This window comes from Cebus imitator, unplaced genomic scaffold, assembly GCF_001604975.1.
Source record: "Cebus imitator isolate Cc_AM_T3 unplaced genomic scaffold, Cebus_imitator-1.0 Scaffold46, whole genome shotgun sequence".
Lineage (NCBI taxonomy): Eukaryota > Metazoa > Chordata > Mammalia > Primates > Cebidae > Cebus > Cebus imitator.
The window spans coordinates 3074661-3098206 of record NW_016107361.1 but is presented as its reverse complement, the minus strand read 5'-3'; the positions used below and the strand labels follow the sequence as shown (position 1 = coordinate 3098206).

The following is a 23546-nucleotide window of genomic DNA, read 5'->3' as shown; positions in this document are numbered from 1 at the left end:
TAATCTTTGAGGTTGCTATCCTTTTGATGGGCTTTTGCTTTTATATTTCAATTTCCTTGAGGGCTTAACTATGGTATATGCTGTGTTCCATCAACTGGTTTTGTTTCTGAGCTATTTCAGGTAGCCAAAACACAGATGAGCAATTGTGAGCTGTATGCTCTAACCCTAAGTTGCTGAAACCATGCCCATGCTTTTGTTCTCTAGCTACTTGAGTCTGAGAACCTGCTGTGTTGGAGTGGCCAAGGTGTTTCTGGTATGGTCTGCTGGCAACATCATTCTGATGGGGGATGCCAGCAGAAGTGCTTCATCAGTGTGGTAGCAATGGGGCCCACTTTTATGCACCAGTGACATCAGAGCAGTGATATGGAAAGGTCTGTACACGTGTGCCAATGGTTGTGTGGCAGTGAGGTCCATGTGCACATGCATACCAGAAAGGTAGTAGTACGGAAAAGCTGTAGGTGAGAACATAACCCACAGAGCAGTAGGGGAAGGCTATGAGTGGATGTTACTGGGAGCCCATCTGAAGAACTCTCCAATTATTAGGTGGGGTCTTCAGGCAAAGGAGCTATGGTGGTGCCCTCTCTAGGAAGCACCTCAGTTGGGCATCTGAGTCTGCACTGCAAATGTGGTAAGGCAGGGACCCAGAGAGAGGCCAGCAGACAAAGGAGTGCTCAAGTAAGACTAGCCTCATCCCACAGGCAAGATAGCCCTGTTCTGTATAGGTCCAACAGTCAAAAAAGGCCGAAGACACCTAGAGAAGCATGGTAAACCTCAGAGGATGGGCATCCCTGGCCATTTCCATTACAGGCATTCTCACACCGAACCCACTGCCAACTCTCTTCCAACTTTCCAAGCAACTCTCCCTGCCAGCTCAAATGTCTATGGGGATTATGGGGTCTTCTGCAGCTAGGATTCGGTAAGTCCATGGCAAGAGTGGGCTAACCCATGCCTGTTTAACTCACCCCACATCTAGGGGCCACTTGGGGCCAGGAATGAGTCCTGTTGTTTGGCAACCCCATGCAGGGTTCCCAGCTTCCTCCGAGCTGCTCAAGTTCTGCATTTTTCTTCTGTCCACTCTTAGATCTTCCAAAAATCGGCTCAGAGTATGCCAGCCTTCTTAATGGTCTAGTATCCTGGTGAAAGAAGGTCTCCCTAGCTACATCTAGTCAGCCATCATGGATCTTCCCCTTTTTGGACTTCCTTTAAATGTATGGTTCTGGGTCAATTGGATAATGACAAAGAAAAAAATATAGAGAATTTTACTTTATAGTATACAAAATATCAATTTTAGATGAATTGTAAACCTAATCCTAATCTTAACCATTTTTCTCAGCAGATAATATAGAAAGATATATTTCTGACTATGGTGTAGGAAAATATATCTTAAATAGTATACAAGTAAACACTAATAATAAGGGATAAGTTTGATAAAAATGAATGGCATCACAATTTTAAAGTTCTGTTCATGAAATAAAATAATTAGCATGAAAAGGAAATAAAAAGTAGAAGACAATATTTTAAAACCAACAAAGAGCTAGTTTATAGTATATATAAAAATTTGCACAAATTAAAAAGGAAAAAAATTCCAATTAAAAATGAAACAAATTTCTAGCAGGCGATTTATGCAATAGAATATCAAAATGGCCAATAAGCAAACAAAAAGATGCCCAGCTTCATTAGTCACAGGTGAATGCAAATTAAAGTTACAATGAAAGCTGTTATATCTATCAGAATGTCTACATTAAAAAGGCTGAAAATTGTTCTGTATTGGTAAAGATTATGTATTAGTTCCTGATGTTATGAGAACAAACTACCACAAAATATGTGACTTAAAGAACAAAAGTTTATCATCTCACAGTTCTGAGGTTAGGAGTCTAAAATGAAGGTGTTAAGGTTGATTCTTTCAAAGGGCTTTGAAGAAGACTGCCGGTCTTCTAGCTTCTAGTGATGGCTGGAAATCCTTGGAATTTCTTGGTTTGTAAATGTATCACTCCAGGCTTTACCTCTGTCTCCACATGGCTCTAGCCCTGTGTCTTTGTTTTCATGTGATTGCCTTCATATAAAGACACAAATCTTATTGGTCTAGGTGCCCATCTACTCCAGTATGACCTTGTCTTAGCTAACTACAACTACAATGGCCCTGTTTCCAAATATGATCACATTCTGAGATAGCAGGATTAGAACTGTAACATATCTTTTCGAGAGCCACGGAAGTCAACTCATAACAGTTGTGAAGCAACAAGAACTTTCATACACTTTAAAAAGCTACTTGGCATGATCTACTAAGGTTGAATATAGGCATTCCTTATGATCCAGACATTCTACTCTTCCATACCCAATACCAGATTGAGCCATAAGAAATTATAGTTTTGGACAACAAAAGCCATTTGAATATCAGCCATTTCATATCGGTCAACTGAAAACACATAAACATTTACATCAGAAGATATTACAAAAATGCTTACAGCATGATTATTCATAATAGCTTGAAATTGAATACATCCTACATGTCTATCAATACAATGATTAGGATAATGTGAAAGGCTCACAAAGAAGAAACTGAAAATGTTTCCAATGGTCAAAGTTGGAACAATTTGAGCAATAACAACAAAGGTAGTGTTGGCTAATCATTAAAGAAATAAGTTATTTCCAGAGTTCACAAAAATAGAAAACCCAAGAGAAATAAAAGAAATAATTTTTTGAGCTAGCAATTCACTATAGAGAAAATTCAAATGGTGAATAAAAAGTGAAAAGATACTCAAGTATATTTGTATTGCTGAGAAAATGTAAATTTAAACACAATGAGTTTTCACATTATACTAATGAGATTGGCTGTCCAGCCATCCATGCTGAGCCCACATTTATAGTCAGGTGAGCTCCATGCTACCCAGCTCCAGCCAATAAATCTGAAAAAAAAAATTAGCCCTTCAGATCTTCTCATATTTTCATAGCTTGTTATAATCCCAACTTTAATCATCCATTATTTTGTAGTTATCATTTTATTAAAATTATAAAACAGCTTACAGAATGCCATATGAACTATAGCAGAATAAACTCTAAATGAAGAATCAGAACAAAGGAAAAGTGGTAAGTAAATATAATGAAGCTAGAAGCAAAAGCAAAATTATAATACAAAATTTATGTAGTAAGAAATGTTAACAATCCTTTTTATCTTCTTGTTACCCTCATTAATATTCAGTTTTTTTGCCTTTGTAGATTTTCTTAAAATAACTCAAGAATTTGATACAAGGGATAACTCACAGGGGAGAATGTTTAAGAGCACTGGCCATCAAAGTAGCGTATATGAGTTTGAATTCAAGCACTGTTGATAGCTAGCTATGAATCCATAGTCAAATTACTTCATCTTGCAAAAAAACTGTTTTCATGTAGAGTTTCAATTTATTCAATTGTAAAATCAAGAGCATAATATGTGTGAGTGTGTATATATGTAGGTATACATATATGTGTGTGTGTATATATATATAAAATATGGTTTTATGAGAATTGGAAAATTAATAAAGTGTTTATCATATGACATATGGTAAATATTTATCAAAATCTTAGCAATAATTATGTCTTTTTAAACATAATAAATAATAAATAAGAAAGAAAAAATATTCATATTAAAGAACATAGCAAACTGAAATCCCATTTATGCAGCTTTCTATCAAAAAGCCTTTTTTATGTAAAAATATCACCAAAATCTAAGCGGCTTAACACAACCACTTATTTAGCACACAGTTCCACAGGTCAGCAATTTGAGCTGGGAACAGAGAATGGTTCTGCTGGTCTGAGCTGAGTTATTTTTGTGCCTGTGGTCAGAGTTTAGGTCAGTTGGGGACTGGCTAGAGTTGTGGTTAAAATGTCATCAGCTAAAATGGCTTGTCTGTTCCATGTTGTCTGTCATCTTCAGCTGGAAAATGCACTTACTGACATGGCAGTTGCTGGGTTCCAAGAGAACAAGAGAGGGCAGGCCCCAATGAGTAAATATTTTTTAAATCTCTCCTCATATAAATTTGCTTTTGCCTATTATCTAAATCAAGTAACAGTCGAGCCAAGAATTTGAGTGTGGAGAGAATGATGCAAGGTGTGGTTATAGAGAGCACTGAATAAATTGGCAATAATTACTCTAACAATGTACCATGAGCTCCAAGGCAGGAATTCACTATTTTAAAATGTTACAGGAAATTTTACATGTAAGTTTTACCCAATATAAATTACCAAACAATTAAAATTCAATTAGAACCAACAATTTTCCCCACAATTAATTCCACCACTTAGCATCTCTGTTTCTATGAAATCACCTAAGTCCCCATCATCTTAGCTTGGTAATCCAAACCAACCTTCCAGGTTTAATGCCCAGAAGTGCTCAATCTAAGCTATTTTCCCAACTAGGCAAGTCAACCTACAGCATTCTCTTCACAGTGTTCTTATTCCTGCATGGCTCATGACATTTCCTTACCTGCAAGATGTTCTTTGGCCTGACACTTTGCATCATGTAATCCAACTTATTATTTTCTATCTCAAGTACTATCTAATACTTGAAGAGGACAATAACACATTATAGATAAGAAAATATTAAAAAATTAGGAATCATACATCTATCTGGGCTTCTGATGGGGCTAGCCACTTATATCCTCTTTGTATTAGTCTTTGTCTATTTCTGTAGACTGTGCTTTCTGGATGAGACAGTAAAGCTTATGTGTAAAGGTCATGTTTTATACTTCTTTGCATCTTCCACAGAATTCAGCTAGGCTGAATAGACACAGTAAATACTCAATAAATACATATTTATTTCATATTTTCAGTGATTTGGGGAAAAATTTTATATAATTTTGTACTTTATATATCTGTAGTTTCTTAAGTAAGGGAATTCTAACTAAATTAAGTGATTTTTTTCAAAGCCACTAGGTTAAACACTTTATCATTTATGTCCATAAATCATATAGACCATTGTTTAATAATCCACTGTCTCTATTTCTAACTTTTAAATAAAATAGGTATAGACTTAACTGTGTTTTAGTTAATATATTCAATGCAAATTAAACATATTTCTTAAACATATACTATGCCTAAATCAGTATAACTGCTTTTAGAAATCTCTGATTTAGATTTGTCTGTGAAGAAAGCTAACTTCCTCCCTCCATTTAATATTTAAAATGAATGAAAACCCTCTTTAAATGTCTTCTGACTAAGAATTGAAAACAAATTAGCACAGGTAGTGGTTATGTGATTGTTTATTCCTTAATTCTCAGGGCTTACTATTCTAGTAATGAGGTCTTTGCTTGCATCTAATATCTAAAATATATTTGCTATGTCTGATTGACTTATGAATTTCAAATGTAATTATCTATAGATATTTACTAAAATTTTGAAGAAAAAAAGAATATCTTCTATCAAATGATTGGTACTGAAAACAGGCATATAAATAGAATTCTAATTTTAGAAATGACAAATCTGAGTTGACTTAGTTACAGTATAATCCATTTGTGATTTGAGATTTGCATATAAAAATAGTTATAAAACTGGAGAGTTAGACAAATAATTGAAAGAATCATGGAAACAGAACAACAAGATAAGAATAAGGCTGGGTGAGGTGACTATGTGCCATTTTCTATTTCTGTTAGAATTGTTCAAAAATTAGGCTCTAATTTTTTTAGGGTCCAACTAATAGTTTATACAAAATTAGTAAAAAGGTTCATAGAGTGTATGAGACTAAAGAGGATTTATTTCCTAAATCCTAATAATGGGGATATTGGGTGATACAGTGGCCATCACTGAAATAAATATATTAATGGTCTTTGTTTCTCTTTTCTTTTTGGCTCTTACTCCAAAACCAAGGATAAAGCTGAAGCACAGTTGCATAAAAACAAGTCCATGAAATTCAAGACCCTATAATTCAAGTTTATTAAACAGGAAATCCTTTATCCATTGCTTGTTTTTGTCAGGTCTGTCAAAGATCAGATGGTTGTAGATGTGTGGTGCTGCCTCCAAGGCCTCTGTTCTGTTCCATTCATCTATATCTCTGTTTTGGTACCAGTACCATGCTGTTTTGATTACTGTAGCCTTGTAGTATTGTTTGAAGTCAGGTAGTGTGATGCTTCCTACTTTGATCGTGTTGCTTAGGATTGTCTTGGCTCTGCAGGCTCTCTGGTTCCATATGAAGTTCAAGGTGGTTTGTTCCAGTTCTGTGAAGAGGGTCATAGGTAGCTTAATGGGGATAGCCTTGAATCTATCAATTACTTTGGGCAGTATGGCCATTTTCACAATATTGATTCTTCCTAACCATGAGCATGGAATGTTTTCCCATCTGTTTGTGTTCTCTCTTATTTCCTTGAGCAGTGGTTTGTAGTTGTCCTTGAAGAGGTCCTTTACATCCTTTGTTACTTATATTCCTAGGTATTTTATTCTCTTTGTAGCAATTGTGAATCGGAGTTCACTCTTGATTTGGCTCTTTTTCAGTCTGTTATTGGTGTATAGGAATGCTTGTGATTTCTGCACATTGATTTTATAACCTGAGACTTTGCTGAAGTTGCTTATCAATTTAAGGAGATTTTAAGCAGAGACGATGGGGTCTTCTAAATATACAATCATGTCGTCCTGACACTTCACACTAAAATTAACTCCAGATAGATTAAAGACTTAAACATAAGACCTAACACCATAAAAACCCTAAAAGAAAACCTAGGCAAAACCATTCAAGACACAGGCATAGGCAAGGACTTCATGACTAAAACACCAAAAGCATTGGCAACAAAAGCCAAAATGGACAAATGGGATCTAATTAAACTCCAGATCTTCTGTACAGCAAAAGAAACAATCACTAGAGTGAACTGGCAACCAATAGAATGGGAAAAAATTTTGCAATCTCACCATCTGACAAAGGGCTAATATCCAGAATCTACAAAGAACTAAGACAGATTTACAAGAAAAAACAACAAAAAAAAAAAACCCATTCAAAAGTGGGCAAAGGACATGAAGCGACACTTTTCAAAAGAAGATATATATGAGGTTAACAAACATATGAAAAAAGTCTCATCAGCACTGGTCATAAGAGAAATGCAAATCAAAATCACATTGAGACACCATCTCACACGAGTTAGAATGGAGATCATTAAAAAATCTGGAGACAGCAGATGCTGGAGAGGATGTGGAGAAATAGCAACACTTTTAAACTGTTAGTGGGAGGGTAACTTAGTTCAGCCATTGTGGAGGACAGAATGGTGATTCCTCAAGGACCTCAAAATAGAAATTCCATTTGACCCAGCAATCCCATTACTGGGTATATATCCAAAGGATTATAAATTGTTCTATTATAAAAACACATGCACACGTATGTTCATTGCAGCACTGTTTACAATAGCAAAGACCTGGAACCAACACAAATGCCATTGAGGATAGACTGGACAAGGAAAATGTGGCACATATATACCATGGAATACTATGCAGCCATAAAAAAACAATGAGTTCATGTCCTTTGCAGGGATATGGATAAAGCTGGAAACCATCATTCTTAGCAAATTGACACAAGAACAGAAAATCAAACACAGCATATTCTCACTCATAGGCAGGTGTTGAACAATGAGAACACATGGACACAGGGAGGGGAGCATCACACACCAGGGTCTGTTGGAGGGGACTAGGGGAGGGACAGCAGGAGGTAGGGAGGTTGGGGAGAGATAACATGGGGAGAAGTGCCCGATATAGGTGATGGGGATGGAGGCAGCAAACCACATTGCCATGTATGTACCTATGCAACAAACCTACATGATCTACACAGGTACCCCAAAACTAAAGTACAATTTTATATATATATATATATATACACACATATATATGTGAAGACTTGCAAAAATGCTCAGTACCCCTTTTCTGTTTTCTTTAGAAAATATAGTATTTTAAATAAAATATTTATGTTATCATGGAAAAAAAAAGAAGTACCCCTTGGCATACATTTTTCAAAAATAAGAAAACTAAGGCTGAGAAATAACTTGCTCCATGTCTCATCCGAGTCGCATCTGTATAAAGAGATTATGTGGGGCTGGAATTTAAACTGAATTATTTTATTCTCTGTTCCCAAGTGTTTAGCCACTCTAACCTACTGCTTTGGTATGACAAACTCGGTTTAAACATCCTCCAGTTATGACCCAACACACAGGTTAGTATGTCAATAACAATGTCACATATTAGCAATACTGATGAATATCTTAGTCTTGTGTATGATATTCATATGAACAAATCTAGTAGGTAACCTGCAAATTTCTCCAAATCTTTGTTAAAATTTTTATATCCTTTTCAGTCAATTTTCATCATTTGTATTTCTTTGGAAAATCATTTATTGCACTATATTTTCACATATAGTTGTAAATTGGTCCTTTTATAATCATTTTACAATTACTTTCTTATAATCACATTCCCTTTACCCTTCTGAATTTTGTGATTAATAAAAGTTTTCCTCATTTTTCCATTATATTAGCTAGTCTAAAATAGTTTATATGTTGCTTTTATTTTACCTGTGGAAACAATTTTAAGATTGATCAGTTCTATGCTTTTTATAGTCTGCTTTTATTTTTCTAAATGTACTTCCCACTTAAACTTTTTCTTATGTTTTTTGCAGAGCTTACTATTTTATTCCCCAGAGCTTACTACTTATGTGCTACTATTGCCATCTTCAAACAACTCTCCTTACCCACCTGCAAATCTTACCACTCTTTCCTTCCCTTACCAGAGGACAGCGCATATTGGTCTTTTTGCTCTCTTAACACACCAAACTAATGCTCTTAGAGTCTTTGCAGAATACATTTTTGTATGCATAAACTCTTTACCAGAGTATATTTTTATAGATATTTCCTTCTCATTATTTAGCTCTCTTTTCAAATAATGCCTCATTGGAAACCCATCTCTGACCACTCCTGCTGAAGCAACCACTCCCTACTCTTGCTGATCCCATTCCAATAGCTTTTCTCTATTTTGTTTTCTTCATAGTGAGGGGATGTATTCTCTTTCCGAGTCCACAAGAGGGCGTAGTTTCAAGGGCAAGAACTTCCCAATGCCCCCCTCCCCTCTCTCCATCCGGGAGACTTAATGGTCTTTGTTTAAATCTTCTCGTGGGCATGGGAAAATAATCAAAGTCAATAATTCCAGTGGAAGTTTAAAGGAACTCTTTTCATTGGCCAGGGGACGTGGAGAAGGTGGGAATTCCTTCCATTTTAAAAGTCCCTGTCTCTCATCCAGGCGGATTTCCCCCTCTGGGGTTCCCCTTCTACTCTCTTGGAAGCTGCTTTTCTCCTCCTGGATTCCATACTTGGGTCCCCTTCCACACTCTTGTGGAAGTTTTCTCTCTCTCTCATTTTCTCTTTCCTTTTTCCCTTTTTCTGCCTAAATAAATCACTTTTCTGCAAAAACAAACAAACAAACAAACAAACAAAACTCTTTTGGGGTCTAATATTTTCTTATGAGTGCACCCAACGCGGTCCCTCTCCCATTCTTGGGTGAGAGACCAAAAGCCTGGAAAAACGTCCTCTCAGGGGAGCTGAGCACTCTCCTGCACCCCAAAACCCAGCAACAATAGTATAGATAGCACTATTTGATATTTTCTTTTAATTCATTTAATTTGCAAGTTTATTGTCAGTCTCCTTGATCCAAACTTTAAATTATTTTTAAAATAATATTTATCTGCTTGTTTAAAACTGTATTGCTATCACACAAAACAATGGCTAGTGCTTACAAATAGATTAATTTCTTCCTAATATTTACTGTATTAGCCTATTTTCATACTGTTATGAAATAGCTGAGATAGGGTAATTTATAAAGAAATAGAAGTTTAATGGTCTCACAGTTCCACATAGCTGCAGAGGCCTCACAATCATGGCAGAAGGCAAAAAAGGAGCAAAGGCACAGCTTACATGTTGGCAGGCAAGAAAGCATGTGCAGCGGAGCTGGCCTTTATAAAACCATCAGATCTTGTGAGGCTTATTCACTATAGCAAGAACAACATGGATAAAAAACACCCATGATTCAATTATCTCCCACTATGTTCCTCCCTGGACACGTGCGGATTATGGTAGATAAAATTCAAGAGAGATTTGGCTGGGGACAGAGCCAAACCATATCATTCCACCCCTAGCCCCTCCAAATCTCATGTCCTCACATTTCAAAACACAATCATACCCTTCCAACAGTCCCCCAAGATTTTATCTCATTCTAGAATTAACTGAGGCAAGCTACCAATCTTCATGTAACTATGAGACAGCAAACTTTTAAAAAGTTTACAACACTAATGGAGTAGATATGGTTTAGCGATTTCACTAATGGCTTTATGTTTCCAAAATAGGTGGCGAAAAACTTGCTTGGTATTTTCTCTTCAGGCAATGAGAATAAGTGGCCACCTGATCTCTACAAGTCCAAAGTCTCATCTAAAACAAGGCAAGTTTCTTCCACCTATGAGCCTATAAAATCAAAAGCAAGTTAGTTACTTCCTAGATACAAGGGGAATACAGGCACTGGGTAAATATACCCATTCCAAATGGGAGAAATTGACCAAAACAAAGGGGCCATAGGCTCTATGCAAGTTTAAAATCTAACAGGACAATCAATAAACCGTGAAGTTCAGAAATTATCTCTTTTGACTCCATGTCTCACATCCAGGTCATGTTGATTCAAGAGGTGGGCTCCCACAGCCTTGGGCAGCTGTGCCCCTGTGGCTTTGCAGGGGACAGCCCTGCTCTTGGCTGCTTTCATGGGCTGGTATTGAATGCAAGCTGTTGGGGGATCTACCATTCTGGGGTCTGGAGGACAGTGACTGTCTTCTCACAGCTCCACTAGGCAATGCTCCAGTGGGAACTCTGTGCGCGGACTCCAGCCGTACATTTTCTTTTACACTGCCCGTGTAGAGGCTCTCCGTGAGGGTTCTGCCCTTGCAGCAAACTTTTATCTGGACATCAGACATTTCCATATGTCCTCTGAAATCCAGGCAGAGGTTCTCAAACCTCAATTCTTGTTTTCTGCACATGCACAGGACCAACACCATGTGAAAGCTGCCAAGGCATGGGGCTTGTACCCTCTGAAGCCACATTCTGAGCTGTACCTTGGCCTCTTTTAGACATGGTTAGAGTGGCTGGGATCCAGGGCACCAAACAAGGGGGTCCTGCACCCAGCCCATTTTCCCCTCCTAGGCCTCCAGGACTGTGATGGGAGGGGCTGCTGGGAATATCTCTGATATGCCCTGGAGACATTTTCCCCTTTGTCTTGGTCATTGGCATCTAGCTCCTTGTTACTTATCAAATTTCTGCTGTAGGCTTAAATTTCTTCCCCCAAAAAATGGGTTTTTCTTATTTACTGCATTGCCATGCTGCAAATTTTTCAAACTTATGCTTTGATTTCTCTTGAACATTTTGTCACTTAGAAATTTCTTCTACTAGATACCCTAAATTATCCCTCTTAAGTTCAAAGTTCCACTTTCTAGAGCAAGGGCAAAATGCTGCCAGCCTTGTTGCATAGCGAGAGTGACCTTTACTTTAGTTCCAAACAAATTCCTTATCTTCATCTGAGATCACCTCAGCTTGGACTTTATTGTCCATATCACTATCAGCATTTTGATCAAAGCCATTCAACAAGCCTCTAAAAATACAGTAGTCAAACAGGCTGAGAAAAGAGGGAAGAATCTTAGAGCCAGTGGCTTTTACTTTCTACTTTTGTTTACTTTTACCTATTCATTTCCTATCTGTGTTGAAATCACTGAGGTTAGGGCCACCTTTACCCTTTCCTCTAGTCCAGTGTCATGATATCACTGTGTTCAGCCTTCTTCCTGTTATTTCTGCTCACTGAACTAAACAAGGGAGGAACTGCTCAAGTGAGAGAATAGGTCTCTGGATTCCTAACATCATAAAAAGCCCCTTGCCCCTCCTATTTGAACCTTACCCACAGCCTGCCTCTTTTGGCACCCCTTGGTATGAGGTAGTGAAAGCGCCTCTACACAGCTCTTTCATAGCCCATCCTAACATAACCCTCAAATTAGAGGATTGTGTTATGCTCCTTAAAACTTCCATTACTTTCTAAATGTCTTCACCAAGAAAAGAGAAAAAGAATCATGACTTAATGTTACTTCAATCTAGAGTACCTAATATGTCTATCAGAATTTCCCACCAAGTTAGAGTTCTGTGGTGGAATCACCCTTGCTGAGGTGTACTTTTCCCTAGATGTGTTAAATGAATTTAATTCTTTTTCTATTACAGACTTTTGGAGGACTTTACACTACCATCTAGAGCTCAAGTCTCTTACCTTCAATCAAAAATAGATCAGTGTTAAGTTTTAAAAATATTATCAGCTGTGAGTTGCTAATACTCACTGAATGTAGACATTTTTACCGTTGAGAGAAATGACAACCATGCTTCCTGATGATACATGTACATATTTATTGCCCAGTGTTTTACCTTACCTGAGCTATATTGATTGCATTTTGAATTCGTACATCTTCCTCATAATCCTTTGTTTTCTGCAATGTTTGCCATATCATGTTTCTAAGTCCATTCTGTTCTTCATCTCCTTGAAGTTCCCATGACATTTTCACCAGGTTATACACTAAGCCATAGTAACCAGTCCAGACTACTTGATCACCTGTGTAAAAAGAAACAGTCTTTGGAAATATGTCATTGTATTCACCTTGCTAAAGTATGATTGTGTGAAAAAGAAGAAACATATTTTACCATAATTCATAATAGTATTCTAAAGTCTGAAATTCTAAGCTGTGGAAATTTCTGACCCTTCACTGCTTCCCACCCCCTTACATTTAAAAAAGATAACAGATCATTTAAAAATTTCTAACCACATGAAAAGAAAAACCGTACCTAACAGGTATACTTCATAAATTTAAGAGTTAAACGGGTAAACTGTGAACTATATACAAAAAGCAAATTCTTAGAATTCAAGTAAAGAGGAATCTGTTCAAGGAAATATGAACACAGACCACCATGGTGAATTTTTATAATGAAGTAGAGAAACAAGAAAAACACTTCCTGTTATTAAAAAAAATAAACATTATGAAATATGTTATTTGAACCAAGAAGAAAATGTTTAAATCATGCATAAAGCATACAAAAATTACTGTTATAATTATTGGCTAAAAAATTCATTTTAATAATAGGGACATAAGTCAACTGGAATATATGAAAAAGAATAATGAAAACAGAGATTTAACAACTCTAGGACACTTCTCTTCTAGAACTTATATAGGAATTAGCAATTCATATACATTATCAAGTTCCACTTTCAAAATACATATTTTCCTTACAAAAAAGAGAAAGACATTTCTATTTATTCTTTACGGTAATTATTATTTCTTATCTTGCTATTGTATATTGCTATGCAGCAATAGGAAAAAAGAATTCCAATTTAGGTAGAGGTGGGAGAAATAAATTTAGGGAATAAAATAATACATTTATCAAAGAGAAGATGAACTTAGTCAAAGAGCAACATGAAAACACTGAGTATATGTGAAATAGATAAGAATAAGACGAAATGGTTCAGAAAGGGAACTGAAAGAGTTTTAAATCCCTTTAAATTCCACATTGCACTTTTCTCCAAAATCCTGGTGACAGTCCATTGATGATTGTTGCCCTTCTTGAATAAAGATAGGACAACCTGAAAAGTCATAATCCGCAACTTTTCCAAATGAATCTAGTTTTCATAATGCAGGTTAATCATAATCATTATTATTATAACTAGTTACATATGGGGTACCAACTATGTGGTCCAATTTTAGTTTTCACTACAATCCAGCTATGTAGATGTTATTATACATACTTAGGATAATAAAAGTGAACATATGAATATGAACATATGAACTTGAACTTGCTTAGAGAGCTCCCTGGCATCAGACAGTTGTTGAATGAATGATAGAGCAGGTAAAGGCTGGTCAAATCCTGTCACAGGCAGCACATTCTCTCTAATTTACACAAGTACTTTTCTTTCCAGTCACGACATTCCATTCCATTCATAGGAAAGAGAGAGTTTGAAAGAAAGAGGAGACCGAAGAGAAAGTATGTACATGTTTTACAAGTAGGAGGAGGAAGGCATATGTTCAGTTTCCAATCTTAAGATATCATCTACCTTTTCTATTATTGGAACTTTAGGAGAGAAAGTATAAGCTGGAAGTAGGAAGCTACAGTTAAGCAGCCAATTATTTTTGAAGTGTCATTTTCTCTTCATAGGAACTTTACTAATTAAAATTGAGGTACCACAATATTTGAAATAATATATAATATAAAACAAGCTTTGTGAATGAATGGCATTAATATTTTTGCACTGAACGTTTGAAATATAATCAAAAAGCCCAAGTTTAAGGTTTTGGGTTTTTTTTTTAAACCATTTTTTGTGTGAATAGTCTTGAGTAAGGTGAGTAAAAGATAATCTGTGTCTTCAAGTAATTGGCAACTCTGGGAGACTAGAATACTTTGTAAGAGAAATTAGAGGGTAACTGTTAAATGAAAAGATGATGGTCATTGATAGAACAATCACAAAAGCAAGAGATCAATGAGGGCTAGAAAATGACTGAAGAAAGTCTGACTTTATAAGACTCGTCCAACAGGCAAATTTGGGAAAGTGCAGTGAAGATATTGGGGGAATATTTCAAATGGAAGGATATCTGAAAAAAGGCTAGCTCTGAGAATAAATACTGTAATAGCTTCCTAGGTCTTTCATCTTCCTGTCTTATTATTTACTGCTTCACCATTACTAATCCATGTTGTGCAAACTGACCTTTCTAAATCTCATTATGTTACTTCTCTACTCACAACTTAGCAAAGGATTGCTATTTGTCCCTAGGTAAATTCCAAATCTCATGGCCAGGCAATTACTGTCTGTCTTTCTAACATGACATCTTTTTGGAACACATCTTTCACCACTCCTTTATTTCCATCCCTCTTCTAATATACTGCAAACAGACAAAACTACTTGAAGTTCTAGAATAAACATTTCATTTAATCTTCTAGCCCTTGTATAAACTTTTCATATAACCAGAAATTATCCCTTCCAAAAACAACTCCACACTACACCTGGCTTCTATCCATTGTCCTGCATTCTTTCTACTAGGAATCTTTTTCTAAATCCCATGGCTAGCTAGGTGCCCTTGAACCTACTATATTGCAATGTATTGTATCATATTGTAATTGCATACCTCACCTATGGATTCTAAACTACTGGAGAACAGAGAATATCTTTCATTCAGTCAGATATTCCTAGCATTTAGCAAAGTGCCTACAACATAGTAGATCTAATTTATAAAAATCTGTTTATTAAATTAGAGAAGTAGGTAGAGATAACAACTATGTCCATTTTCCTGTAACTGAAGAGTTTCTTGGAACACAAACTTTCAAGGACAAAACTGTGGAAGTCCAGAGCAAACTGATATTTAGGATCAGGACTAGAGCCCCAAGCAGTGAGGTAGTTATACAAAGACAGAGGGGAAGAGATGATAGTAAGGATCTCAAATGAAGCTGAGGTGGAGAGTTTATACTAAAAATAAATAAGAGGCCAGGCATGGTGGCTCACATTTGTAATCTCAGCAATTTGAGAGGCGGAGGCAGGAGGATTGTTTGAGGCCCAGAAATCAAGACTGGCCTAGGCAAAATACCGAGACCCTATCTCTATAATTATTTTTTTAATTAGCTGGGTATAGTGGTGCACATCTGTAGTCCCAGGTACACAGGAGGCTGTGTTGGGAAGATCACTTCAGCCACAGAGTTTGAAGCTGCAGTGAGCTATGATTAAAAGAAAAAAAAAAAAATAGATAAGGTACCAAGGCTGGCTAAAGATAAATGGGATCAGGTTAAATGATAGATGTTTGAGGAAGGGAGTAATGTTATGTCTGCTCAATGCAATGTGATGTTTATTCAAGTAATAAACTGGGAAAGCAACATAGGAGTTTTATGAGGTAATCTGGGTCTTTATTGCAATGGGCAACAAAAGATTGGTAAGGAAGGGACACAAACCTAAGACACTGTGGAGAAGATTTAATTGGACTTCTTTGCTATGGGAAAAGAGGCAAAAATAAAGGGGAAAGCAGAAGTCTATTTTTAAGCTCAGGAGACTAAAACAATAATAAAACCACGTGAAGAAATAAGAAGAGTGTGTAGAAGAGTCCATTTTAAGAAAAAGAAAATAAATATAATTTGGAAAATGTGGCATGGGAGGGAGTAATTTAATTTTCAATGTCTTGTAGTTTGTTGTAAAAATATGGCTAGAATGCAAGTAAAATGGCAAGAGTGAGATTGTTGATTTTGTGGGTCATTAGCTTGAAGTCAATATAGGTAAGGAAACATTATTTTTTAAGTTAATAATTCTTCATTATGATCCTCAGAGAAAAAAATAAGTTTTTGAAAAATATTACAAATAAAACATACAGTGAATTTTAACTAATATCTAAATTTACTTACAGACTCTAAACAATGACACAAATGATTGACAAAAATATATACAAACCACCTTCCTCTATATATTTTAAATTATTACTTAGTGAAGATCAATATTTTATAAAACTACAATAGTTGAATTATCAAAACGAGTATAGTTTGTTTGTAGAATCCACAAGATCAATGATAAACCATAAAATATATTCTGACTATTATGTTCTAGAAAGTCACGATTCCTTTTAAATTCCATTTATATTTTTAAAAGTGAGCTGTTCACCTGTTGATTTAAACTCCACTCAAGTACTGCTGATGAATAATATTTGCAGGGAGAATTTATTACATCCAATTGACTGGCAGCTAATGAAGGAAAAAAAAACCTTATAAAGACAGATGGTATGTGTTAAAACTGTTATAAAAAGTAGACCACATTCTAATTTGCACATCTAGACATTTGCTGAGAAGCATGCCTGCTATGAAATGTTTCAACAAGGGACCAAGCTGTAGCATAAGGCACTCTTCTGTTCTGCTTTGAGTGACCCTGTGGCAGCTATCAAAGATGTCACTTTAAATATACTAAGAGAAAATGTGTCTGTGTCTGCAGCTAAGCAGACAGTATCCTAGGATATATAAAAGCCAAACCAAAACAAGTTCTTAATAAATTCAAAAACTTTTATTAAGAAACCACCACTATACTTGAAAAAAGTAAATACTATGCACCTTTCTTTGTAGCAATAATTCCTTATTCCAGTATTTGAACTCTTTAGTAGCCTTTAATTGCCACTGAAGATACTGAGATTTCATATATTTAGTGAAAGTAAAATATGAAGATTTCTACTTATATGAATGAGTGTGAGTATAGCCTTCACAATTTTGTCAAATGTAACATGACACTACAAAATCAAATGTGCCACTCAAAGGTAATTCAAATGTAGAATGTGGTTCAGAACACTGATGTTATGCAATGCCATGTAGAGTTGAAGGAACCAGATCAACACCAAGAAACTAATGATTGGACAAGAACCAGTCAGGCAGCCATGCTTTTAACTAATGTTTTCTGAATGAATGCTAGATGCCAGCCACTGTTCTCCATACTAAAGGAAAACACAAACTGCTTCCTTGGGTATGCTTAATTCTAATGGACAGAGACAGATATAAAGAAAGTAAACAAAACAGTGTCATTTGATGATGAATGTTATGAGAATAATAGAAGATGGTAATGTGACCAACAATGACTAGAAGAAAACTACCGTAGACAGAATGAGAGGAAAACTTCTATGAGGAGGTGATATTCAAGCTAAGATCTAGCTGATGAAAAAGAGTTAATCACTGAAGGAACAAAGGAAAAGTGTTTCCAAGCATAGAGGATCAAAAATGCAAAGCCTTTGAACCTAGAATAGCTTGATAATTTAGAGAAACAGGAGAAAGGACAGAATGAATGTATTACAAGACACCTGAGGGTCATGGGACAAGACTATTTCAGGTAGGTACGACCTTTACACAGGTTCACTCTGAATGATCACAGCCAATTTGTGGGCCATGGAAAAGAGATTAGATTTTATTCTTAGTATAATAAAAAATTATTATGGCATTTTTTTACTAATTCAAAATCATAAGATGCTTAATAAATATTAGTCAACAACTCATTCCTCTCTCAATAGAATACCAGTAAAGAGTACATTTTCGCTGTATACAATTTATCACCTATAGGCTTCATGTTGTACATTAGCTCTCTAGACTTGTTCATTCTACATGTCTGCTACTTTATATTACACCCTTTTAAATAAGAAAAGGAACTGTCACATTTTACCTTTTTGGCTTCTTGGTAGAAAATGGACTTTATGGAATATAAGAGGAAAACAGGAAGACATTTAACTTTTTGAAGTAATCTAGAAGCAAAGTGATGATAGGCTGGACTTGGGAAAGGTGCGCTAAAGAATTAACCGTGCTCAAAGAGACAGTTGGCCTTTGTCCTTGGCTCTAGGTAGTAATTCTCATAGGCCTTGGAATGTCCTGCCGAATAAAAATGACATTATTTACCTGGGGTCTTTGGGTTATGTCAATTAGTCTATGCCATAAAATTTGATTCATGGTGGGAGTGGCTTGGGCCATGTTGTATCAGCTTGAACACTGACGGGGCCAGAGATGGCACAATACTACTTTTAGAAAACCACATAGTCTCGGTTCAAAAGCTTCTTAACTTGATAAACAACTTCAGCAAAGTCTGAGGATACAAAATCAATGTGCAAAAATTGTTAGTATTCCTATACAACAAAAACAGTCAAGCTTATTCACAAGTGCCACAAAAAGAATGAAATATCAAGGAATGCAGCTAACTATTGTAGTAAAAGATCTCTGCAAGGAGAACTAGAAACTACTGCTCAAAGAAATCAGTGATACAAACAAATGAAAAAACATTTCATGCTCATGGATAGGAAGAATCAATATTGTTAAAATGTCCATACTGCCTAAAGCAATTTATAGATTCAGTGCTCTTCCTATTAAACTCCCACTGACATTCTTCACAGGACTGGAAAACACTAAAAATCCATATGGAACAACAACAAAAAAAGCCTGAATAGCCAAGGCAATCTTAAGCAAAAAGAACAAAGCTAGAGGCATCATCCTACTCAACTTCAAACTATACTACAGGCCTACATTATCCAAAACAGCTTGATACTGATACAAAAACAGATACACAGACAAATGGAACAGAATAGAGAACCCAGAATTAATACCACACACCTACAATTATCTTATCTTCAGTAAACCTAACAAAAACAAACATTGGGGAAAGGATTCCCTATTCAATAAATGGTGCTGGGATAACTGACTAGCCATATTTGGGAGATTGAAACTGGAACCCCTTCCTTACACCATATATAAAAATTAACTCAGTATCAATTAAAAACTTAGGCGGGTGTTGAACGATGAGAGCACATGGACAAAGGGAGGGGAGCACTACACACTGGGGTCAGTTGGGGGGAAATAGGGGAGGNGCAGGGGGAGAAATGCCAGATGTAGGTGATGGGGAGGAAGGCAGCAAATCACACTGCCAGGTGTGTTCCTATGCAACAATTTTGCATGTTCTTCACATGTACCCCAAAACCTAAAATACAATAAAATAAATAAATGGGAAAAAAAAAATACTGGGAGACAACCTAGGCAATACCATCCAGAACACGGACAAGCAAATATGTCATGAGGAAGACACCAAAAGCATTGCAACGAAAGCAAAAATTGACCACTGGAATATAACTAAAGGATTTCAGCACAGCAAAAGAAACTAGCAACAGAGTAAACAGACAACCTAGGGAATGGGAGAAAATTTTTGTAAATTATGTACAATGGTCCACTATGCAGCATCTAAAAGAAAATTAAACAAATTTACAAGAAAAAACAATCTCACAAAAAGTAGGCAAAGGACATGAACAGACACTTCTCAAAAGAAGACGTACATGTGGCCAACAATCATATTTTTAAAAAGCTCAACATCATTGATTGTTAGAGAAATGCAAATCAAAACCACAATGAGATACCATCTCACACCAGTCAGAATGGCAATTGTTAAAAAGTCAAAAAAATAACAGATGCTGGCAAGGTTGTGGAGGAAAAGGAATTCTTATATGCTGTTGGTGAGAGCATAAATTAGTTCAGCTATTGTGGAAGACAGTGTGACAATTCCTCAAAGACCTAAGGGCAGAAATAGCATTCTACCCAGCAATCTCGTTACTGGGCATATACCCAAAAGAATATAAATCATTTTATTATGAAGATACATGTATGGGTATGTTCAATGCAGCACTATTCACAATAGCAAAGACGTGGAATCAACCTAAATACTTATGAATAGTAGACTGAATAAAGAAAATGTGGTGCATATATGCACAGAATACTATGCAGCCATTAAAAATAATGAGATATTATCTTTTGCAGGGACATGGGTGGAGCTTGAGGCCATTATTCTTAGCAAACTAATATAAGAACAGAAAATCAAATATTGCATGTTCTTACTTATAAATTTGAGCCAAATGATGAGAACACATGGAGACACAGAGGGGAACAACATACACTGGGGCCTTTTTGGAGGGTGGAAGGTGGGAGGAGGGAGAGGATCAGGAAACATAATTAATGGGTACTAGGCTTAATACTTGGGAGATAAAATAATCTGCACAACAAATCCCCATTACACAAGTTTACCTATGTAACAAATCTGCACTTGTATCTCTGAACTTAAAATAGAAGTTAAAAAATTAAAATTAAAAATTAAAAGAAATTTTAAAAACATATAAAAACAATTAACATCTGGAATTCTAACTGGAAACCAAGGTTAAAAGTAGTTAATGTTTTTTTCAATAACCATTGTGATTCTAATAAATAAACTAGAAGAATATCAGACTTCTGACTTTTGGTTTTATTTTAAATTTCACTAAGCTAAATTTATACCACCAAGAGATATGGAATAGTTTATTATAAGTAGATAATTCTCACAGATTTCTGTATTCCTGGGGCAACAAAACAATAAAGAAGAAAATAACAAAAATGTTCTTGGAAATAATAAAATAGAATATTTTACCTTTGCAAGTACATTATGTTACATGTAAAAAAAAATTTTAAACCCATAATCTTGAAGAAACCAAGATTATGACATATATAACAGGTTGTCTAAATAATCTAAAACTGAGTAGTGACTCATCCAAAATTGCTGACACTAAATCTAGTCCAGTGAAAATTTCTTTATCTATATCTGCCTTTCTTGAAACCGTTTTGGTATTATTTCTCCTACTCTTCTTACCTTGTCTCCTACTTCATCCCATTTGAGGACTTTTATTAATTCTTCTAATCAGTGATTACCGATTAGAAGGGATTTCTTTAAAAAGTGAAAAAACTCTGGTGACATCAGCAATATGGCAGAATAGAAAACACTGCACTCTCCTTTCTTTCATGGAAACATCAATTCCACAGGAACAAATGGATCAGTTCCCATTGTGAAAAATCCGAAAACTAGTAGAAGGGCTTAGATTTAGTGTGTAAATCTAGCCACACCAAAACCAGTAGTAAAAGCAGAAAAACCTTTGTGCCATAACCCCTACCACTTGCACAGTGCTCTGCAATTTAGAAAACATAATTGGCTGGAAACTTCCCAAATCTAGGAAGGAAAATGTACATCCAGATCCAGGAGGCCAAAAAGATCCTAAACAAAATTAAGCCAAAACACTGAGACACGTTATATTCAAGATATCAAAAGTAAAGGAGATAATTTTGAAAGCATTAAGAGAAAAACAACTTGTCATGTACAAGGGGATGATTTTAAGACTATCAGAAGACTTTTTTAAGCAGGAGTCTTGCCTGCCAGAAGGAAGTAAGATGATATATTCAAAGGGATGAAAGAAAAAAAAATCTGCCAGAAAGAGTATATCTGGAAAATTGTTTAAAAATAAAAGAGAAATACTTTCTCAGACAAATAAAAGTTGAGGGAACATGTTATGACTAGAACTGTCTTACAATAAATGCTAAAGAGAGTTCTTCAACTTGAAGAAAAGGATGCTAAACCACAATATGATAGCATAAGAAAATATAAAAATTGGTAAAGATAAATATATAGACAAATACATAATATTATATTAGTGTAACAATGGTAAGTAAATCAATTTAAAAATCTGTTTATGTATACATAATACAAATAGATGTTAATTGTGACATCATAAGCATAAAACATTTATTAGAGCTTTAAAAAGTGTAGAGTTTTTGTATAAGATTGATGTTGTTTTCAACATAAAATAGATTGTTGTATTTTAAGACCTATATTAATCTCAAAGAAAATACCTATAGAAGTTACACAAAATAAAAAGAAAAAGGAATCAAGGCATGCCAATATCAAACACACACACATACACAGACATAAAAGATGGCAGAGCAGGAAAAGAGAGACAAAAATAAAACAAGTAATAAAATGGCAATAATAAATCCTTTCCTATCAATGGTTAATTTAAATGTAGATGAATTAAACTTCCGAATTAAAAGACATAAAGTGGCTAAGTGAATTAAAAAATAGGACCCAAACATAAGGTATGTATAAGGGGATCACTTTACATTTAAAGATACATATAGGCTGAACGTAAGCTTGGAAAAGATATTCCTTGCAAATGATAATGAAAAGAAGCAAGAGTGGCTATACTTACATAGAAAAAAAATAGACTTTAAGTCAAAAAACTGTCACAAGAGATTAAGAAAGATATTATATAATAAAAAAGGATTAATCCACTAGAAAGATATAATAATTATAAATATATATACAACCAAGATCAGATTACCTTAATACAGCCATGTGCTACATAACAATATTTCAGTCAACAACAGACTGCATATATGAGAGTTGTCCCTTAAGATTATAATGGATAGAGCTGAAAATTCTATATTAACTAGTGATATCATAGCTGCTGTAATGTTGCAGTGCAATGCACTGCCTTTTCTATGTTTATTTACACAAACAGTTAGCATTTTGTTGCAATTGTTTATAGTATTTAGTACATTAACATGCTGTACATGTTTATAGCCTAGGAGCAATAGGCTATATTGTGTAGCCTTGGTGTTTAGTAGGCTATACCATCTAGGTGTGTGTAAGTATACTCTATTATACATGCATAAAGAGGAAATTGCTGAATGATGCATTTTTAAGAACATATTCTTATTCTTAAACAATGCATGATTATATATGTGGCAAACGCTGACAGAACTAAAGGAAGAAATACAGGAATACAATCACAGTAGGAAGTTTCAATAATAACCAGACAGAAAATTAATAAGGAAACAGCCGACTTGCACAATACTAAAGACTAAATAGACCTGAAAGACATATGCAGATTACGTAACACCAAACAGGATAATTTTTTTTCAAGTACACATAAAAAATTCTCCAGAACAGTTCACTTACTAGGTCACAAAGAAAGTCTTAACAAATTCAAGAAGACTGAAATTACACAAAATATATTTCTTTTTTGTTGTTGTTGTTGTTGTTTTTCTTTTTGTTTTTTTCCCCATTTATTTATTTTATTGCATTTTAGGTTTAGGGGTACATGTGAAGAACATGCAAAATTGTCGCATAGGTACACACGTTATTTTTCAACCACAGTGGCATGAAAC

The 23546-nt window shown here is 35.3% G+C and overlaps 1 protein-coding gene across 1 annotated transcript in view; it reads right to left on the bottom strand.

Moving 5' to 3' along the window:
• TMEM232 (transmembrane protein 232) overlaps window positions 1-23546 on the bottom strand; it is a 337836-nt gene that overhangs the window by 166843 nt on the left and 147447 nt on the right. The window contains exon 10 of the mRNA XM_037737996.1: window positions 12437-12615. Within this exon, the coding sequence (XP_037593924.1) occupies window positions 12437-12615 (179 nt within the window). The remainder of the gene's footprint in view (window positions 1-12436; window positions 12616-23546) is intronic.